Genomic DNA, 21,769 nt, shown 5'->3' with positions numbered 1-21,769 from the left:
AAAGGCTGTGCTTGGCCCCAGGAGGCTGAGAGGCAGCCTGGGGGAACAGGCCCCAGACCAGCTAAGAACACCCGAGGGATGCCCGAGAAGTCTGTAGGAAGCGCCCACCCTGTTTCAAGCAAAGACAAAAAGGAGTTGTCCCCAACCCTGTCTGGAGGCGGAGCCTGAGTACGGGCTCCTGCCTGAGTGGGATCTCACTGGGCTCCTGCTGGGTTCCTGCCTGGGCAGGACCTCACGGGGCTCCCATCGCTGCCAGACTCTGCTCAGATTTGCGGCTGTTCCCCCGGGCAGACCAAAGCGAGCAGAATTTGTAGCCCTTGAAACGCTCGGGCTGTCAGGAGCGGCCCCCCGCCCTGCTGCCAGCCCAGCCCCTGCTCTCTCTGTAGATCCTTAACAGCCCCACCGAGGTGGGCAAGGGGCAAGAACAATGAGAAGGAGCAAGTGGAGCCTGCCTCAGGCTGAGCCTCCTCAAGCGAACACTGCCCATGGTCACCCCCAGGAACGAGAACACCTTGGGGAGCGCCTGTGCTCGTGTGGTCATGAGCTGGACACCCGTGTCCAGAGCCTGCCGCTCACGCCACCTGCCCTCCCTGAGGCTGTTTCCTTCTCTGTAAAATGGGACGTCAGCAGACTTGGGCCCAAACCAAGAGCTCTGAAAGCCCGAGCAACGGACAAGAAGCTCTCCTCGGGGGCTGCATCCGAGCCCCCCCTTCTCCGTGCCCGCTCACGGCGGAGTGCCGTGGCTCTCTCAGTGGCCCAGGGCACTGTGAGGAGCCTGTGAAACAGCTGAACTTTATCTTCCCCAAGTAAAGTCAGTCTTTGCAATTCAGACTCAGTGACAGAGAAGGATAAACTAAGTTGTTGCCGCTGTGGCGCCAGTGGGACCTGTGACAAGGCCGGAAGCACTGCCGCGCACCTCTGAGCTCCTCTGCCATTCTGGTAACGGGGCTAGGGGCAATCTGGAGTCTGGGCCCGGGTTTGAATCCCCCCATGGGCCGAGCACCTCTGCAGAGTCAGGCCCTGCCCTGTGCAACGGGGGCTGGACGGATGACCCTAACCACAATGACCAGAGCTCTGGGAAAGCTGGGCTGTGGGTGCAAGAACCAGCTTCCTTCCCCAGGGGGAAGGGGCGGGCTGGGAATCGCCCCGTCCTGGCTTTCTCACGTCTGGGTCTCACGCTGCCCTAGTCAGAGGGCCCAGGTCTGCACGTCCACACCGGCCGTGAAGGCCAGAATCGGCTGGGGGGGAGGCACTTCTCGCACCGAGAGGCCCCTGGCCTCCTTCCAGCCCGCGCCTTATCTCAGTTTCCTACAACGCGAAACCGCGGTTAATCCCCCTTTGTCTCGTCACGCAGTCTCGCTCTTACTTAAACGTCAGCTCAAACACAGAACCGCCGCTGTCATTGCAAATGGCCAGAGTTGGGTCATCTGTGAACTGAACAGAGAGGAGCGTTACTTCTCAATGGCATCATTCAGGGGGAGGAGGAGCCAGGAACCTCCCACTAAAGCACAGTATCAATCTGCGCTTTCCCCACGGCTCTCGGCCCGTCCCCGGCTCGGAAAGCTCCCCCACGGGCTGGAGAAGGGCCTGAGTCCTCTGGAGAATCTCATGCTGGAGAAAACCGTAAGCCTGACGCCTCCCAGAGTGTCTGGCAGGACCGGCTGGGGCAGGGAGCAAAGCACCAACCCGCCTCCATTTTATTTTGGAAAGCGTCCAGCTTCTCCTAAACATTATTCCTGAAATCTCATGGTGTCGAGCATGTGGGGATATCTACGGTTTGGTGAACCTTTCATCCAGAGTGAGACCACCTGAACAGGAATTCCCAGGATCCCCCAGGGTCACCTTGTCTACACGGGGCCTCTTACGTAAATGCTGCGGGGCTCTTGTGGAGCTCTTTCTAAAACACGCTTTACTTCCCAACCGTCCCTGCTCGGGGACCTTTCTACCTCCTCAGGCCACTGCCCAGATGGGCTTGGGGCCTTCTGCCCAACAGGGTCACGGGGTCACCAAAGTTCATGTCCTCACTTTCTCTTTTCGTCCTCAACCCCAGTGGAGAGACCTTGAGGGTCTTCCAACCCACCACATGGGGATCACCCTCCCCCACAAGGCCTTTCAGCCCTGCTTCAGACACACACAGGGAAAGGGCTCCCACCAGCACCTCCCGAGACTTCTGAAGGAGGGGCAGAGGGCCAGCCGTTTCCCTCAGCAGGTGTCAGGCCTCCCCCACTCTTCAGGGCTCTGTATGTGGCCTCTTCCTGCCCGTCCTGTCTCCTCTCATCTCCCCCAAGCTCTGGGCTTCCAGCCACGGTCAGCTGGCTTTTTGGGGAGCAGGGCTAACGGAGCGGGCCTCCTGGCCAGTCGTGACCCCGCAGACAGCCTCCGCTGAGGTCTTTGGGGAGGGGGATATGTGGCTGTTCACCGTCCCCATTCAAACTGCTGCCCCTGGACAGAGCACTCTAGCTCCTGCAAGGTTCCCACGGCTCCTCTTGGGCTTCCCTGCTGAGGCTGCCCCAGGAAGCCTGGCGGTGAGGGGTCCAGGACACAGAGAGCCGCCCTCTGAACTCCTGGTCGGCCGGGTCGGGGAGGGAGGGAGGGGGGCAGTGGCTCCCGAGGCAGCAACGCGAGACGTGAGGGTGACGTGAAAGGGGCGAGCGCGGCCCCGTTACCTTAATGTGCAGAATCGCTGTTCCTGGGGGGTGAGCATCTGTTATTGATCTCAAGAGCTTCCCGCTGGCCAAGTCCCACATGGTCATCTGTAAGGCAATTAACTGCTTTCAAAAACAAAGCTGCTTTTCATTTGGGTCTTGAATTACAGAGTGTTCTCTATAAATGAAACCATTTTTATTCTTGCATATTTCTATTTTTTCAATAAATCTTAGAATAAGAAAACAAATTATGATGTATTCCATATGGTTCCACAAAACAGGACACTTAGTGTCTCATCATGGAAAGATCCCGCAATTCGAGGCGAGGAAGATCTGGGTCCAAATCCTGGCTCAGACACGAGTCGTGACCACATCGGCAGTCTGCCTCACGGCGCCTCAGTTTACTCGACTGCCAAAATGAAGTTAGCAGTGACCGGCTTTAAATCTCAGCCTCACCCGGGCTCGAGGAGCAAAGTGCTTTGTAAACCTCGGTTCTCCCCTTTTTTTGGGGGGGGAGGGGCTTCACAGACCTCGCTGGCAGCAGGCCGGTGAAGCGATGGATCCCCACCCCCAACCCCTACTCAGAATCGTGTTTTTAAATGCATAAAAGAAAATCTAAAGGATTACAAGGAAAGTCACTTAGGTGGAAATGGGGTTATTAAAATGTTAAAAAAGAAAGAAAACAAGCTCAAGGGCCCCAGGTTAAGAACCCCTGGTCTCTCAGAGGAATAGGAGACACAACTTTACTTAATAAATAGTTTGTCAGAATGAAAATACTCTGTAGAGGCGGCCGGTGGCGCGGTGAATGCTGAGCCTGGAGTCAGGAAGATCTGAATTCAAATCTAGCTTCAGGTCCCAGGGAAGTCACTAACCCAATGTCTGCCTTATCTCTCCAGCTCCCAGGGGCCTCGGGTCCACCTCAAGTCTAGCTCCTTTGTTGGGCCATGGTCTGGGCCCACCACCATTGGAACCCCGGTCCTCCCGAGCTGCAGCCCCTCTGGTTGGCTGTGGACGGGGCCTCTTGGGGGCTCTCGGGGACGCCGTCCCAGAACTGCCCACCCGGCCCCCACGTCCCCGGGGGCTGCCGTGTCTTACCTGGCCTTTGGCAAAGCCGCAGAGAAGTCTGGAGCAGTCGTGGTTGATGCTGAGGGCAGAGATGGCCCCATACTGTCCCCCGACGCTGGTGCTGCCCAAGCAGAGGCGCAGGGCTTGATTCTGATCTGGGGCCACAAGAGAAGAGCACACTCTGGGTCTCGGAGGCGCGGGCCAGGACCGGGGAGGGAGAGTTTGGGGGGCGCCGGCAGCACCCCTGCCAGCCCGTCCCCTCCCACCTCCACAGCGGCGACGGCTTCTTGGGCCGGAATGGAGACAGGGCAAGACAGGCGGAGAGACACAGGGACAAGGCCCCGAGATCAGGCCAGAGAAGGCCGTGCTCTTGTTTCTGAATGTGGGGAGCTCCCTTCAACCCCGAGCCAGGGAAGCTCTCCTCAACCAAGCCTGTGAACCCGGTGGCGGCCATTGCTGACCGCACGCAGGGAGGCAGGAGGACCTCCAATCCGGCCGAGGCCCGTCCCAGCCGGGCTCCCGGGGCCCTCGTCTCGATCCCCAATCAGTCCCGACTCATTCGATCAAAACACCATCTTCTGCCGGGCACTTCACACGCCTCCTAACTTGGACTCGGCTAAGCCAGGTCACTCTCTGGTCATAAATGAAACCGAAGTCTACCTTCTATGGGCATTAATAGAGCTTGTTAAGCAAAAGAAGGCTGGAGCTCCCGACACCAGAGCAGCCGTGAGAAGCGCCCTGGAAACGCCAATAATTGCATTTCCCATATGTTTCTCTTTTGTATTTCACAATAAATGGAAAAACTGAGGCCTAAAGAGGTGCAGCAATTTGCCCATGGAAACCCAATAAAGGTCAAAGGCAAGGCTCAAACCCAGCTCTTCCAGATTTCAGCCCCGTCTATTGTTGTTATTACCAATAACAGTAACTAGCATTAATGCGGTGCTTTAAGTTGGTGATTACAACATTCCCTGGGTTTTGTTCACAATCACCCTGGGAAACAGGCGTCGGCCTGCCCATTTTACAGATGAGGAGGAAACGAGGAGACAGAGGGAAGGGGCTGGCTCACAGTCCCACAGCCGGTAAGGGCCGCAGGCTGCATTTGAACTCGGGTCCTCCTGACCCAGGCCCACTGCGTACACTGAGGACCAGCCTGTTCAGGAGCGATCCCACTGAATCGCAGAGCCCTGCCCATGGCACAAACCCTTGGGGGGACCTGGCTCCTGCGCCCCAAAGGCCTGAACTGCCGGCCTGCAAGTGCAGAGAGCCCCATCCTCTGCTTCCCTGGGCCTAATCCCGATGACTGCGGCTTTGACAAAGCGACACTCCTTGACGAGAGGAAGCACAGTCCTGAGTAACCGGATCTCTGAAGGATCGCCAGGATCTCCACAGAAGCCAGCCTGCGCCCACTTCCTGGCCCAGAGAGCCAACGCTGGGCGTCTGCCCGGCAGCTCCGGCCCCTTCTGCGCCACCTCCTCCTGCGCCTGCCGCCATCCCAAAGATGTCAGATTCCTTCCTTCTGTCGGGGGTCATTCTCCCCGAGCTCCTCCCTCCTCCCTTCCCGAAAAGAGCACGACTGCCCTTTTAACAAATGCCCAAGGCCATGGTGCTGCATCGGGCATGTGCCCTTCAGAATCCTCACAGCAGAGAACGATGCGCTCTCCAAAGAGCCAGAAGCCGCCCAGAACAGGTCTGGATCGTGCTCCTCCCGGAAGCTCCAGCCCACCCGGGGAATCACTCAAGTTGGGGCAAGTCTCCTTCCTGAGGAGGGACCGAGCTTTATGAAACGTCCACAAGTTATCAGGAGCCAAACCCATGAGCAAGACTGGGGATCAGGTGGAGCACAAGCACCTTGCAGTAACACCCTCCCCACATCTCCCTTTGGGGATCCTGATAGAAGTTCTCCCCCATTTCTGCTTCTGCCCCCCATTTTTCCTAGTTTCCTCCTAGGGCCAAGCAGAACAAAGCTGATCCCATCTACCCCCTATAACCCTTCGCTATCACGCAAAACTCTTCTTCCTCATTCCGGCCAAGTCTCCCCAGATCCATCCAGTGACTCCACTGACTCCAGCTTATTCAGGCCTTTCCTAAAATGCGGTGCCAGCCCGATACCCCATGGGAGCCTAGAGCACCCCCCTTCTACGGTTCCTGGATCCTCCTTGTGACAGCCTGAGAGCTTCCCATCCTCTTCCCAGAACCCCGCTGAGACGGGGGCGAAGGGAAAGCCCCGCCGTCCCCGAGCACTTCCCCTTTTCTCTCGTCCTTCATCTCAGCTGCCCGATGTTCACAGGGCTTGGCCCTAAACAGTGCCGTTCCTTCTGAAGAGACGGAGGACCACAATGGGCAGCGAGGGGGCACCGCAGGTGGCAGAGCATGGGCCCGACGGCCAATCCAGCCTCAGACACCTGCCGGGTGAACCTGGGCACGCCGCTCAACCCGTCTGCCTCAGTTTCCTCATCTATCAAAGGATAAAATAATGGCACCTACTCCCTAGGGCTGTTGGGAGGCTCAAAGGAGAGAAGAGTTAAGGGCCATGGAAATGCCGGCTGGTATTGTTACTCTATCAAAATACCGCTCTGCCCCTGGACTCTCCAGCCCCCTTACACTCTCCCTTTATTGCCCGAGGGGCCTTGCCATGCACCCTGGGGCAGCGCCCTCATGGCCTCCAGACTTTGTCAGCTTGACCTTCTTCTACAGGCCAGAATGGCCCTCAACGAGAGAGCTGTGGTCCTTCTCCGGCCTCCTCTGCTTTAGTCGCCCTCCACGAGAGAACCACGGTCCTTCCCCAGCCTCCTTTGCTTTAGTCGCTCTCCACGAGAGCCACCGGGCTCTTCTCCGGCCTCTCCGATTTCTGTGACAGCGCCTGGCACGTGGTAAGAATTTAACGCTGCTTTTTGGTGCTGGTTTACAGATGAGTGCGCAGCCTTGCTCTGACGGGGCTGGGCTCACTTCTGACCTTCCATTATTCATCCCCCCCTCCTCAAGATCTGATTTGTGGCCCAGTTTTTCAGAGGTCCCTTAGTTTGAGACATCGGGCTACAGGCCGCCATGCTAGCTCTGCCCGGCAGCAGGGCACTCTTGTGTCCCTCTAGCTTGGGCCACAGGGAGAAGAGCGCCATGGAAGGCACCGGACCCCAACTAAGGCTGGAGCCTCCCCCCCAGTCCGAGGTGAGTGAACATGGAGGGGTCACCCAGTGTTTGGAGCTGCTCGGTGCCAGAAACCCTTCCTTCCTTCCCCCGCTTAAAGCGCCAACGAGGAACGTCAGATTCGATCCTTAACGATCCTCCCTGATGCCTCACAACCTGGCAGACTTAGGATGCGCTAAGTGAGCACTGACTTTCAAAAGCACAAGAACCGCGATGGCTACAGGAGCTTTCTGAAATAAATGGGGCCAAGAATGATTCTAAGGCCTGCGATGCTGCCAAGGAAACTACAAGTCTTCCCTCTTTGTTACTGAGCTGATTCAGCCAAGGTCCTCTCTCCACGACCCCAGCTGAGGTCCAAAGTGCTAGAGCGACCGGCCATTTCCTTTTCCAGCTCACTTTACAGATGAGGAAACGGAGGCAAACGAGGCTAAGTGCCCTGCCCAGGGTCACACGGCTGGTAAGTGCCCGAGGCTGGATTTGCACTCATGGAAACGAGACTCCCGGCCTCCAGCCCAGCACTCTGGCTCCCACTAGCCGCCCTCCTCCCTCTTTACCTCCTCTGCAAATCCCACTTGCAGCCTTTTCTGCAATTTTTAAGCAGAGGGAGGCTGCCCATCGTGTGGCTCCCAGACCCCCAGGGCAAACTCCGGCAGATTTCACTACGACTTATCAGTGTTCGGACAATTCCACAAAGTGACGCTCCATGAGGGGTGAGAGGCAGGATGGAAAGAGACAAAGGTGGAGGGGAAGAGTCTGATTCGAAGGGAGTCTAAGGAGGGAAGGGGAGGGAACATGCAAGGAGTCCCGGGGGGAAGGGCAAGGAGGGGCCACCCCCATGCTAAGCTGGAGAGTCGAGGCCCACGGGGCTTCCCCACCGCCTTCCCCAGGCCCTGCGGTCCCCAGGAGCAAAGCCCTGAAGCTGGGATCCACGACGGGCACGGCCCACGGGCATGACCTCGGTCTGGGACTCTGGGTCAGCACCTCTCCCTCTCTGGGCCTCCGCAGACTGAGGGCTGGCCTGGCTGGACTCTGAAGGCCTCTTCCTACTCCAGATCCAAGGGGCACCTGGGCTGCTGCTGCTGCTATCAGTAAGCCCTGAGGGCAAGTCGTGGGGAGGCTCCCACTGTGTCTGCCGGCTGTGTCCAGGACATCCCCAGGGCGTCCCCACTGGGGCAGCAGGTTAAGAAGGACCCCAGCAGGCATCAGGGGTCCCAGGATAAGAAACGTATGCAACAGAAGCTCCACTGATCCCTGACTGGGAATCCTAAGCCAGAGGGAGCACCCAGTGTGGTCCTCCACTGAGGAGGAGCTAACATCCAAACACTGCCCCTGCCCCTTAGGCCCCCCAAGGCGGGCAAGTTGCAAGCAGGGGCTCCCTCCCCCAGTCTAATCCTCCCCACTGCCAGGGATCCTTCTTTTCCACCTCAGCACCACAAGAGGGAGCCTTCTCCCCTCCTCTGACAGGGGCTGGCAGGGACAGGCCGGCAGAAAGACCACTGGCAGTAGGGGCTGTGGCCAGCTAGCCATGGCGACACAGGCAAGGGAACTCTTCTCTGGGTCGGGGGGGGGGCTTCCTGTGCCTTCCTCCCGGAGTGGTTAGAAGGTGCAAATCTGCGAAAACACTGAAGAAAAGGCGGCATGATGGGCAGGGTGACATCATAATGCCCACGAGAGGCCTGGTCTCGGAGAGAGGAAGGCCTAGGGCCGGCTGTGTGACCCCGGGAAGGTCCCTCCCCCTGAGTATTCTCAGTCAGTGACGGCCAAGTCAAGCAGGCCCCTGTGAGCCTCTCCCAATGACCTTGTGCTTGGTGATTCACCTGGGGCCTTGGTCACTAAATCTCAGGCTGAGAGAACGGCAGCTGCGCTGCTCGAGGGCCTTCTCCCCCAGCAGGGACTCGGTCCCAGCGAAGTCACGCGCCTCGCCCCTGTCACCGAGACGCCAACAAGGATCAGCGAGAGGCTCAGTCCCAGGAGTAACTCAGATCCATCGCAACGAAATTCTAGGAAATCTCTCCCTACGGACGGACGGGTGTCCGTCTTTCTAGAGAGCTCCATGTACAGACGCACACACACGTGTATATATACTCTGACATCTTCCTTACGCGAACATTGCTCTTTTGCAATCCTGAGCATGCCCAGTTGGAAGCCAAGGGAGCCCCCCAGTAGTTTCCGGTAGGCCCGGAGAGCCAAAGGTCAATGTCAGGGGAGAAAATGCCCTTAGACAAGCTCAGGGGGACGGACGTGAGTCTCCTTGCTCCTGAGCCTTTTCTTTCCACCACTCCACATTCCCCGCATATGGAAGTTTCCAAAAACTTTCAAAGTCAGACACACCCCAGGACACAGGAACTGCCCATTTCTCAGACCGCTGGCGCCCACCTCTCCCTAGCTCACAAGCCAAGCACCCACATCCTTGCCTTGGCGCCCCTCTGAGGTGAGCCTCCCTCTGAAGCATGGGGGGAAGAGGAAGAGAGGCAGAAGTGGAAAGTGCCCGTGCCCCATTTCTCTGGCCAGGACAGCGCAAGCAGTCCGGGAGAGCCCAGGCTGACCGGAGGAGGAGGGCCCGGGAGCTTGAGAAACCACGCGCGACTTGACACCCAAGCAGACTGGCCCGCTCGCCGACGGCGCCCTTCGGGGGCCCCGCCATCGCCATCTGCCCTTCGCCAGCCCCGCCAACCCAGCAGCCTCGGCTCCGCCGCCAGGCCCCGTGCTGTGGGCCTCGGCTCCCTCGGAGCCCTCGGGCAGGCCAGAGAGAGAAAGCCATGCAGGCCACATGCACCACGCCCACTCACTGTACCTTTTCCTTTTTCGGTCCATGGGGAAAAGATGGAGAAAGAGAGAAAAGAAGAAGTCAATTTCAAAACCCATCACGCGGCTCGGTCTGCTTAACTAGGGGCCCACACCCAGGCCCCGGAGAGCTCCCGGCCGGGGAGGAAGGAGGGGGGCTGGCGGCCCCCCGCAGGTTCTGAGGCGTTTGCTTTAAGAAGTGCACTCCTGCTGGCATGGGAAGGGGCAGCATGTTCAGATGAGAAACACAGCAATGAATTATAAGCAAAGCTCAGGTGCCCAGGACACCGCCGGGAGGCCGGTGCTCACGGAAACCCCGGACGGGCCACACGGGCTGTCCACCCCGGCGTTCCAGAAAAGAAGCCGGTCTCTCCTCGTTCCGGCTGGCTGCTTCTCTGCTGTGCTCTTAGCGACAGAAAGTGCATCTTCTCTCGTTAAAATGATTACTGCGAAAGAAGTCGTCTGTATTTCGAAGAGAAGCTACATGACGCTCACCCAATTACAATTCAGCATTTGACGCTCCCTCCCATGACTATCCATGAGGAGGTTAAATGTAATCTCAGAAGAATTTCTTTGAGGGCCTTCAATTGGATTTTTAAATACATCTGACAAGAACTCGTTATCCTAACATTAGAATTTTACAGTAGTTGATGAGTTGGGTTTACTAAATTTCACTATTAAAAACTGTAGCCAGAATATATCAGCATGCTCTCCTAAAACATTCCAGCTGACACAGTCTGGAGGGCACAGAATGGAAGGAGAACGGCGTTAATACCATCCTCCTCTGGACTAGGGCATGCCGTGGGAAACCTTCCTGGCCCGAAAAGGAATCCAGCCGTGGGCCCAAGAACCTGAGGACGAACAGACAGACGGAGCGGGCTTGACTTCCTTCCCATCAAGCAAGAGATGTCACAAGAATAACATGTGGCTATGATGGGCCTGTGTCCGCTGCCACATGACCAAAGGCGGCAAAAAGAGCACAAAGCGGGCTACGGGGAATGGAGAACAGCCAAGATGGACAAAGATAAACTGCGTGTTAAGTGCGGTTTTCTGACAGATGGAAATGTAGCAAGATGGCGTGCAGCACAGTGGAAGGAGGGAAGTGCTGGGTTTGATTCATGGCTTCCTCGTGAGGTTGTGGGGGGGTGGGGCTCTCCTTCTGAGCCTCAGTTTCCTCCTCTGTAATACAGGGGCGATGATGCTGACGCTGCCCACTGGTGGCCTGGGTAAAAGCCCTCTGTCGGCAGGGACACCGTGCAGGAAGTGCCTCAGCATGCTTTAATTGTGTAAGACAGCTTTAACAAACCCTAGCTAACCTCCATTGGGAAGTCATGGACTCCCAGTGTAATGACTGACTGACTGACTGGTTATTTATTGAGAGTATTCCTGCATTACCTACAGGCCCTCTCGATGTTTCTGCTGCTAATCTCAGATCAGAACCAATTAATGACATCAGGAGGAGGGATGCTAGTAAATGGGAGCTAATAGAGTTATTCCCATTTTTTCTCCGTTCCTTCCCTTCGGGGCTTGTGTCGCTGCCTCTCGGAATTCTTTCCAGGCCTTTCTGCTTTCCACCCGCCATGCCTTCATTACAAAAAGAGCAAAGGCTGACATTCTACTTTATTAATGCAGACTCCCATGTCTTCTGTCTAAGAGGAGACTTCAAATCGCTTTTATGGGAGCATTTCTCGCAAAAGCAACGTGAAGGAGGGTCAGCTGGACACAGGCGGCCCCGAATTCTTAGGACAAAAAGGGGAAGGAGCAGCCTTCAAGGTTCTGGCGGAGGCTGACTCCGGAGGGTGGAGGGTCAGCAGAGCGGGGCTACAGTGACGTTTCACCATCCCCCTTAACTCTCGTCGGGCCCAGTGGGACGGTCCATTTCAGAGGGACTGGGTGAGGCTTAGAGAGCCCTGAGGAAGCACGACCTGCTGGTAGTGAGCCAATGCCCGCGACAGAACTGAAGGCCTTAAAGAGGAGGCCGGCAGGCAGCCCTCAGCCCTAAGAAGAATACAACGTTCTCCAGGGAGGGGCCATCACAAAAGACACAAAGAAAAAGCAGGAAGGGAGGGAGGGAGTCAGGGAGAAAGGTTTGGTAATAAGGCTGCTCGTGATCTAAGATGAGGTGGAGGAAAGGGGACCAACGGGGCGATCCTTGTCCACATTGTTCAAGGCAGCTCACACTGTCACAGTGGGGAGTTTGAGGAGGACTTTACATCCGTGACTTCAGTTTTTCCCATTTTAAAGATAAGGAAAACGAGGCTCTGAGAAGTTACGGGCCCGGCCCAGGTCACCAAGCTACCTGAATATTAGAGGCAGGATTTAAACTACCTCTCCCTCTGTGTACCGGGTCACCCCACTTCTAAGCTCTAAGCTTCCTTTCCACTTAATACTGTAGATAAGAGGATCTTTCAGTCCAGGCCCCTTATTTTCCATTCAGGGAAACTGAGGCCCAGAAAGATTAAATTGCTGCCCCCCATCACAGGCCCAAAGAGCAGAGTCAGGATCCACCCCCAAGTCCTCTGGCCCACACTGAAGAGAACCAGCGATTGAGAGCTGAGGAGACGGTGGGCAGTGGACATGAGGCTGGGTTGGTTTCGGCTCCACAAGGGGGACGCTCCTTGACCGGATTTCTAACTGCACTCCAGGACATCCCCCTCCCAGGTAGATGTCCCCTCCCCATTTCAAGGAAGCCCAAGGGTTAATGAGCTTACCGAAGATTAAGGCCAATCCATGAGAAGTCCCCACTGCGATCAGACTGGACACAGCCTGGGAACAAAAGGAAAGGGGAAATGGTCAGAGAGAAGGACCGCATTCTCCTGTCCATCTAAACCCTACCCCCACTGCTGATCACCCAGCCTAGTGAGGCACCAGAGAAGGCGAGCTGCCCCTCTCTGCCCAGCCACGCATGGCCCTGACTGGAGGGAGGTAATATAATGTTCGGGGAATTTTGCTGCCCAGTGGCTACCAAAACCACACACCGGGAGTCACGCCCAGGGCACGTGATTTTCCCGGAGGCGCCCCGACAGAGTCCCGGGTCAGGATCGGGCATCCTGTGGCCCCGTGAGAGCCAAGTAAACCCTCATCCAAGCAGAGAGAAGGAAACGTGACAAGCATCTCCCAGGACATTACTGGAGCCGCGGGATGCCAGGATCTCTCTCTGCCCAAGTGACTGACCGATAAATAAGTCACCCGGGCAAAGGGAAAGAGAGATGAAGCTGGAGACAAGGGCACACTCCCCCCAAACCTCCTGCTCCCTATCTAATAAGACCCTTCATTAATCTGGTGTGACCGAGGGACACCAGACACTCAACCCTCAGCTTTCCTTCTAGAGAAGGGCAGGAGAGTGGGACCAAGTCAGCAAATCATTAATCCCTCTTTCAAATAAAAACTGAGCTGTGACAAGTGATAAACCTACTGTGGAAAGCAGCCGGGGACACCTGTCTCGGAAATGCAGCCATCACAACCATTAACAATTAGAAAAACAAAGAACGATGATTAACTGGCTCTGATTAAGACAGAAGAAAGCATACACTTACTATTGCAGTAGGCAAGCCGGCATCAACTTTGTCCTAAATGGGGGTGAAAAAGACAGAAAACGTTACAGCTGTGCATCACCATATCCACCTAGAACAATATACTTAGTCATAGGATTCCCACGGAAACCAATCTCACTGAAATACAGTTATTAGGATTTTTTTTTAAATAAATGTTTTAAAGAGAAGATCTGATTCAGTTCTAATTGATCAAAGATGGACAGAAGCAGCTACACCCAGAGAAGGAACACTGGGAAATGAATGTGGACTACTTGCATTTTGTTTTTCTTCCCGGGTTATTTTTATCTTCTGAATCCAATTCTTTCTGTGCAACAAGAGAACTGTTTGATTCTGCACACATATGTTGTATCTAGGATATACTGTGACATATTTAACATGTATAAGACTGCCTGCCATCTAGGAGAGGAGGTGGAAGGAGGGAAGGGAAAAGTTGGAACAAAAGTGAGTGCAAGGGACAATGTTGTAAAAAAATTACCCAGGCATGGGTTCTGTCAATAAAAAGCTATAATTAAAAAAAAATAAAAAAAAATAAAATAAAATGTTTTTAAATAAAAAATAAAAAAAATTAAAAAGAAATTTTAAAAATGTTTTTTAAAAAGTTAAAAAAAATTTTTGATGGGGCAGCACCAGAAGGGTAGAAGATAGGCAGCAAAGAAGTTGTACTCTTCCAGTGTTCTTCCAAAGAACTTTAAGATAACTCTTTGAAAGGATTCCTGGAACAGAAGAGCCAATGAAAGGTCAGGGTCAGAGCTTTCCCCAAGATGACGTGGGAGCCCGGGGTCAGGGCTGGCCCAGAGCACAGCACACACAGGTACAGCACCAGTACCAGGCCTTGGGGGTGGCTGTGATGGCACAAGCATCTCCAGGAACTCTCAGCTCACAGATGGCAAGAGGGACAGACAAGTGGTCAGACAAGAGTCTAAAGGGGACCTTCTGCCGGCACTAGATTCGAGACCCTGCTGTACAGCCTATACCTAGTTGCAGGTCACAATTCCAAAAAGCACTAGCACTTGTGACCACAAAGGAGCAGGGACCTTGGTCTCATCTTCAAGGCAGAGAGGAGCACTACTGCTGAGGCTGTGGATGAGCAGAAGATCCAGACATAATTCCAGGCCCCAACTACTAGAATTTGCAAAGGAACAGGGGCCCTATCTGAGTAAAGATCAGAAAAGCAGTGACCACACCTTTCCCTGATTCATAATACTTTGAAAGCCCTTAAAACTCAGAGATCCCAGGCGTAGCTCTGAAAACAGCAGAATGAAAAATACTCATCCCACAATATCCAACAGCAGGTAAACAGGTACCAACTTTACAATAAAGTTAAAAATCAAGAAGCTGAAAAAAATGAATGAACAACAAGAAAAAGAAGAACCTGACCAGAAAAAGCTATTATAGTGACAGGGAAGATCTGGACAAATTAAGAAGTAAATATCAATGTCAAAATCTCCATAAACAAAACCTCGAAGAAAACTGAATTGGACACTAGCCCAACAAGAATTCCTAGAAGAGTTCAAAAACAATTTTAAAAATCAAAGAAATAGAATAAAAATTGGGGAAAGAAATGAGAGTGATGCAAGAAACTATGAAAACTCAACAAATTGGTTAAAAAAAACTGAAGAAAATAACACTTTAAAAAACCCAAATGGTTAAAGAGGTACAAAATTCACTGAAGAAAAGAACTCCTTAAAGAACAAAACTGATCAAATGGAAAGTTACAAAAGATCACTAAAGAAAATAATTCCTTATGGACAAACGGAAGCTAATAACTCCATCAGACATCAAGAAAAAACAAAATAACGACAAAAGAATTAAACAATAGGAGAAAACATGAATTATCTCATCAGAAAAACAATTTGGAAACAGAACCAGGAACACTGATACATGTTAATGGAGTTGTGAACTGATCCAACCATTCTGGAAAGCAAGATGGAAAAGGGCTATCAAACTGTGCAAACCCTTTGATCCAGCAATATTTGTCTCTAGTGGGCCTATATCCCAAAGAGATCACAAAAAAGGGGAAAGGGTCCACATGTGTAAAAATGTTTGTGGCAGGTCTCTTTGTAGTGGCAAAGAACTGGAAACTAAGTGGATGCCCATCAACTGGAGAATGGTTGAATAAGTGATAGTACATGAATGTTATGGGATATTATTCTTCTATAAGAAAAGATCAGCAAAATGATTTCAGAGAGGCCTGGAGAGACCTACATGAACTAATGCTAAGTGAAGTGAGTAGAACCAGGAGATCATTGTACAAGGCAACAACAAGATTTTGTGATCAGCTCTGATGGAGGTGGCTGATTTCAGCAATGAGGTGATTTAGGACAATTCCAAAAGACTTGGATGGAGAGAGCCATTTGCATTCAGTGAGAGGACTATGGGAATTGAATGTGGAGCACAACATAATATTTTCACCTTTTTTTTTTTTTTTAAATTGTTGTTTGCTTTTTTTCTTTCTCATTTTTTTCCCTTTTGACCTGATTTTTCTTGTGCAGCATGATAATTGTGGAAATATGTTTAGAAGAATTGCACATGTTTTAACATATATTGAATTACTTGCTATCTAGGGGAGGAGATTGAGAGAAAAAAAATTTTGGAACACAGGGTTTTGCAAGGGTGAATACTGACAACTATCTATGCATATATTATGAAAATAAAAAGCTAAAAGAAAACAGACCCAGGAGAGATAATTTAATAATTGCTAGACTACTTGAAAACCATGATAAAAAAAAGAAAAAAAGGTCTAGACATTATCTTTCAAGGCATTATCAAGGAAAACTACCCTAATATCCCAGAATTGGAAGAATCTACTGATTCCCTCCTAAAAAAAGATTCCAAAATGAAAACTTCCAAGAATATTATACCTAAATTCTAAAGATCCCGGGTCAAAGAGAAAATGTTGCAAGCAGGCAGAAAGAAGCAATTCAAAAATCATGGAGCCTAGTCAGGATCACATAAAATTTAACAGCTTCCACATCAAAGGAGAAGAAAATATGATATTCCAGAAGGCAAAGGAGCTAGCACTATAACCAAAAATAACTTACCCAGCAAAACTGAGTCTAATCCTTCATGGGGGGAGAAAAAGGATATTTAATGAAATAGAGATCTTTCAAGCATTCCTAACGAAAAGATGGGAGCTGAATAGAAAATCTGACATTCAAATATAAGACTCAAGAGAAACAGAAGACTCAAAAGATAAGCATGAAAGAGAAATCTTAAGGAACTTAATATGATCAAACATGATTATGATTTCTATTCTAATATGGGAAGATGATACCTATAACTCCTAAGAATCAGGAGATAGAGGGCACAGGTGTAAGTTGAGTGTGATAAGATGTTTTCAAAGAAAAAATTAAGGAGTAAGAAAGAGGGAAGCACTGGGAGAAGAGAGAGGAACAATAGCAAAAATTATTTCACATAAAACAGGTGCATAAGGAAGAAGGAAAAAATAGAAAGGGGTATGACAGGCAATGTTTGAACCTCACTCTCCTTGGAATTAGTTCAAAGAGGGAATAGCATATACATACTCAGTTGGGTATAGAAATCTATCTTATCCAATAAAGAAGTAACAGGGGATGGGGAAAAAGGAGGGGGAGAGGACTGGGCTGATAAAACAGGTAGATTAAGGGACGTAGTGGTCTGAAGCAAAACAGACTTCTGAGAAGGGACAGAAGAAAGAGGGGGATAAAAAGGAGAAAATAGTATGAAGGGAAAGAGTTATTTATCATAATTGTAATGCAAAAGGAATGAATTCACCCATAAAATGAAAGGAGATAGCAGAATGGATTAAAAACCAGAATCTAGCAATATGTTATTTATAAGAAACATACTTGAAACAGACAGACACACAGAGTCAACATAAGAGGCTGAAGCAGAATACATTTATGCATTAGTAGCAATAATGAGCTCAACAAAATAGAAGCAAAAACTGACTTCTTTAAAAGGTATAAATGCATGGAAACTACATTTCGCTAAAAGATACTGCAAACAGTGAAGTAATAGCTATGCTGATCATATATGCACCACATAGTATAGCATCTAGGTTCTTAAAGGAAAAGGTAAATGAATTACAAAATGAAATAAATAGTAAAACTTTATTAGTGGGAGAACTCAAATTTGCCCTTTCAGAACTAGATAAATCTAACTATAAAATAAACAAGAAAGAAGTGATTGAGATTAATAGACATTTAGAAAAGTTAAATATGATAGATGTCTAGAGAAAATTAAGTATGAATAGAAAGGAGTATACTTTTTTTTTCAACTGCACATGGCACCTTCACAAAAACCGAACATGTATTAGGACTTTAAAAACCTCACAATCAAATGCAGAAAAGCAGAAACATTAAATACGTCCTTTCTAGACCATAATGCAACAAAAATTATATTTAATAAAAGGCAGTGGAAGATTAAAAATCAATTGGAAACTAGATAATTTAATATATTTAATTTATTTTATATTTAATCCTTAAAATTAGTGGATTAGTGAATCAAAGAATCAATCATGAGAACAATACTTTCATTAAAGAGAATGACAACATACCAAAATTTATGAAATGCAAAACAAGCAATACTTAGGGTAAATTTGTATCCTTAAATGTTTATATCAATAAAAGAGAGAAAGAGATCAATGAATTGGGCATGCAACTCAAAAACAAAACAAAACAAAAAACCAGAACAATAAACTAAAAATCCCCAATCCAATCCAAATTGGAAATCTTAAAAAATCAAAGGAGAGAGTAATAAAATTCAAAATAAGAAAACCATTGAACTAATAGGAGCTAGTTTTATGAGAAAAAAAGCAGCAAAAGAGATTAAACCACTATAATATAAAAAAAGAAAGAAGAGAACCAAATCACCACTATCAAAAATGAAAAGAAAGAATTTATCATGAATGGAGATGAAATTAAAGCAATTATTACGAGCTATTTTGTCCAATTATAGGTCAACAAATCTGACGATCTAATGGAAATGGATGAATTATTGCAAAAATATAAATTACCCAGATTAAACAGAAGAGGAATCCAATACCTAAATAAATACTCTGTTTTAGAAAAAGAAACCAAACAAGTCTTCAATGAGCTCCCCAAGGAAAAATCCCCAGGGCCTGATGAATTCCCAAGTGAATTTTACCAAACATTTAAAGAATAATTAATCTCAATACTGTATAAACTATTTGAGAAAATAGGGGAAGAAGGAATCCTACCAAATTCTTCTCACAACATAGATATGGTACTAATATCTATGGCAGGAAGAGAAAAACAGAGAAAGAAAATTATAGACCAATTTCTCTAATGAACATAGAAATATATTCATTTTAGAATATATAGAAAATATAGATCAATTTCCCTAACAAATGTTGATATAAAAAATTTTAAATAAAATACAAGCAAGGAGATTATAGCAATACATCACAAAGATAATACACTATCCCTACCATTACAGGTGGGATTCATGACAGGAATGTAAGGCTAGGCTAATATTAGGAAAACTATAATTGACCATTTCAGTAACAAAAAAAAAAAAAAAAATTATATGATTGTATAAACAGATGCAGGAAAAAATCTTTGGACAAAATATAACACTCATTCCTATTAAAGACCTTAGAAAGTATTGGAATATTAAATGAAGCTTTCCTTAAAATAAGTACTATCTATCCAAAACCATCAACAAGCATTATCTTCCCAATAAGATCTGGAGCGAAGCAAGGATACCCACTATCAACACTATTATTCAATATTGCACTAGAAATGCATGCTGTATAAATAAGAGAGGAAAAGAAAAAAAGAAATCAAAGGAATTAGAATGTGCAACGAGGAACTAAAACTATCACTCTTTGTTGATGGTATTAGGGAATCCTACAGAATCAACACAAATACCAATTGAAATGCTTACGAAGTTCAGCAAAGTTGAAGAATATAAAACAATCCCACATAAATCAGCATTTCTACAGGAAAAGACAGGAAGTGAAATTTCATTTAAAATGATCGCAAAACAATATAAAATACATGGGAGTCTACCTGCCAAGAAAAACCCGAGGAACTATATGAACACAATTACAAGATACTTTTCACACAAATAAAATCAGATCTAAACAATTGTAAATATTCATTGCCTCTGGGTAAGCCAAGTCAATATAATAAAAATGACAATTCTACCTAAATTAATCTATTTATTAAGTGTTATAACAATCAGATTACTTTAAAAAAAATTTTGTTAGAGCTAGAAAAAAATACTCAACAGGGCAACTAGGTGGTGCCACCACACCAGCCCTGAAATCAAGAGGACCCGAGTTCAAATCCGACCTCAGACATTTTAACACTTTCTGGCTGTGTGATCCTGGGCAAGTCACTTAACCCCAATTGCCTCAGGGGAAAAACCCCAACAAAACAAAAAACCTGTGTTCTAAAAATAGTAACAAGATTCATCTGGAAGAATGTTAAGAATATCAAGGGAATCGATTTTTTAAAATGTGCTGGAAGATGGCTTAGCAGTAGCAGATCTCAAACTGCATTACAAAGCAGTACTCATCATAAAATTGATACTGGCCAAGAACTAGAGAAGTGGATCAGTGGAATAGATTAGCCACACATTACAATGTAATGGAACATAGCAATCTATGTTTGACAAACCCAAAGATTCAAGAATCGGGGATAAAAAATTACTATTTTACAAAAATTATTGGGAAAAATGGAAAACTGTTTAGTAGAAACTAGTTATAGACCAGTTATCTCTTACTTATACCAAGAAAATCGATACATAATTTAGACATGAAGATGCAATATAAGCAGGGGAGCACAGTATATTTTACCTGTCAGATTTATGGATAAGAGAATAATTTGTGACCAAACAAGATATAGAGAATATTACAGGATGGAAAATAAAATAAATTTGACTACAATAAATGAAGTTCTCGCACAAACAAAACCACTGCAGCTCAAATTAGGAGAAAAGCAGAAACCTGGGAAACATTTTACTTTGAATTTCTCTGATATAGGCCTCGTTTCTCAAATATATAGAAAAAGGAGTCAAATTTATAAAAATATGGATTACTCCCCAGTAGATAAATGGTGAAAACATATGAACAATTTTTAAAAGAAGAAATCAAAGCCATCTACAATCATATGAAAAAATACTCTAAATCACTACTGATTAGAGAAATGCAAAAAAGAACTTAGAGGTACCTTCACACACCTATCAGATTGGTCATTATGACAGAAAAGGAAAATGACAAATGTTGGAGGAGATGTGGAAAAATTAGGACACTAATGTACCACCAGTGGAATTGTAAACTGATCTAATCAATCTAAAAAGCAATTTGAAATCATGCCCAAAGGGCTATAAAACTGTGCATATCTTTTGATCCAGCAATAGCATTATTAGGTCTATATTCCAAAGAGATCAAAGAAAGAAGAAAAGGATTTATCTGTACAAAAACATCTGCAGCAGCTCTTTTAGTGGTGGCAAAGAATTGGAAATTGAGGGGATGCCCATCAATTGAGGCTGGACAAATTGTGATATATGATTGTGATGAAATAGTATTGTGCTGTAAGAAATAATGTGGGTGATGCTTTCAGAAAAATCTGGAAAGACTCATATGAACTGAAGCAAAATAAAGCGGACTGGAGCTAGGAGAACATTGTATACAGTAACAGGAATACTATATGATGATCAACTGTGAATGACTTAACTATTTCGATCAATACAAAAATCCAAGACAATGCAAAAGGACTTACGATGAAAAATGCCGTCTACTTCCAGAGAAAGAACGAATGGAGTCTGAGTATAGCTTGAAGTATAATTTTCTATTCTCTTTATTTTTCCTATTTTGGGGAAGAGGGGGCAACATGACTAATGCAGAAATAGGTTTTGCTTGGGAAAATGATATCACATTTCTTTCTTTTCTTGCCTTTTCAATGGGTGAGAGAAGGACAGGAAGAAGAGAGAACATTCAGAACTCAAAATAATTTTTAAGATGAAAGCTAAAAACAAATAAATAATATTTTTTAAAAAGACAGATAATCAGGCTTACAAACAGAGAGGAGACTCCAAGTAGCAAAATCTTCGTGAGGGTATTTATTTATTATCAAAGGACATGGACAGGAGTCACATGGGATTAGAAAGGTAGATGGGTGGTAAATGGCACATGAAAGAGATCACAGATTTTGCAATTGGTAAGTGAGCTCAAAGGCCACCTATTCCTACCCACACCTGAAAAAGAATCCTCCCTAAAACCTACTCAACAAGTTGTTATCCAGCTTTGGCTTGAAGATCTCCAAAGTGGAAATCCCTCCCCTTTTGAAGCTGAATGCTTAGCAAGTCTTTAAGTGATGTTGAAAACATCCTCTGCAGCTTCTGCCCAGTGGACCGGGTTCTGCTCTCTGAGGCCCAGTGGAACAAAGTGAATTAAAGGACCACTTCGGGCATGATGGTAGCAGGCATTTCTGTCAGTGCTCAGTGTCCACAAAGCACCTGCATCCACTCCCTCGTTTGCCTTCCAGAACCCCTGGGGAGGAGAGAGCTGTGGATATTGCCATCTCCGTTTTTCGGATGAGAAACTCAAGACTGGAAAAGTGAGTGATT

The 21,769-nt window shown here is 48.0% G+C and overlaps 1 protein-coding gene across 2 annotated transcripts in view; it reads right to left on the bottom strand.

Annotated features, from left to right (window-relative positions):
• VPS8 (VPS8 subunit of CORVET complex) overlaps positions 1–21,769 on the bottom strand; it is a 121,284-nt gene that overhangs the window by 82,856 nt on the left and 16,659 nt on the right. For both annotated transcript variants that reach the window (XM_052000041.1, XM_052000042.1), the window contains exons 6-10: positions 13,175–13,207; positions 12,350–12,404; positions 3,741–3,865; positions 2,667–2,753; positions 1,367–1,434 (exon numbers count right to left, since the gene is read on the bottom strand). In XM_052000041.1, the coding sequence (XP_051856001.1) occupies positions 1,367–1,434; positions 2,667–2,753; positions 3,741–3,865; positions 12,350–12,404; positions 13,175–13,207 (368 nt within the window). The remainder of the gene's footprint in view (positions 1–1,366; positions 1,435–2,666; positions 2,754–3,740; positions 3,866–12,349; positions 12,405–13,174; positions 13,208–21,769) is intronic.

This window comes from Antechinus flavipes, chromosome 4 (assembly GCF_016432865.1).
Source record: "Antechinus flavipes isolate AdamAnt ecotype Samford, QLD, Australia chromosome 4, AdamAnt_v2, whole genome shotgun sequence".
Lineage (NCBI taxonomy): Eukaryota > Metazoa > Chordata > Mammalia > Dasyuromorphia > Dasyuridae > Antechinus > Antechinus flavipes.
Note: the sequence above shows the minus strand (reverse complement) of the source record. Positions and strands in the feature narration are given on the sequence as shown.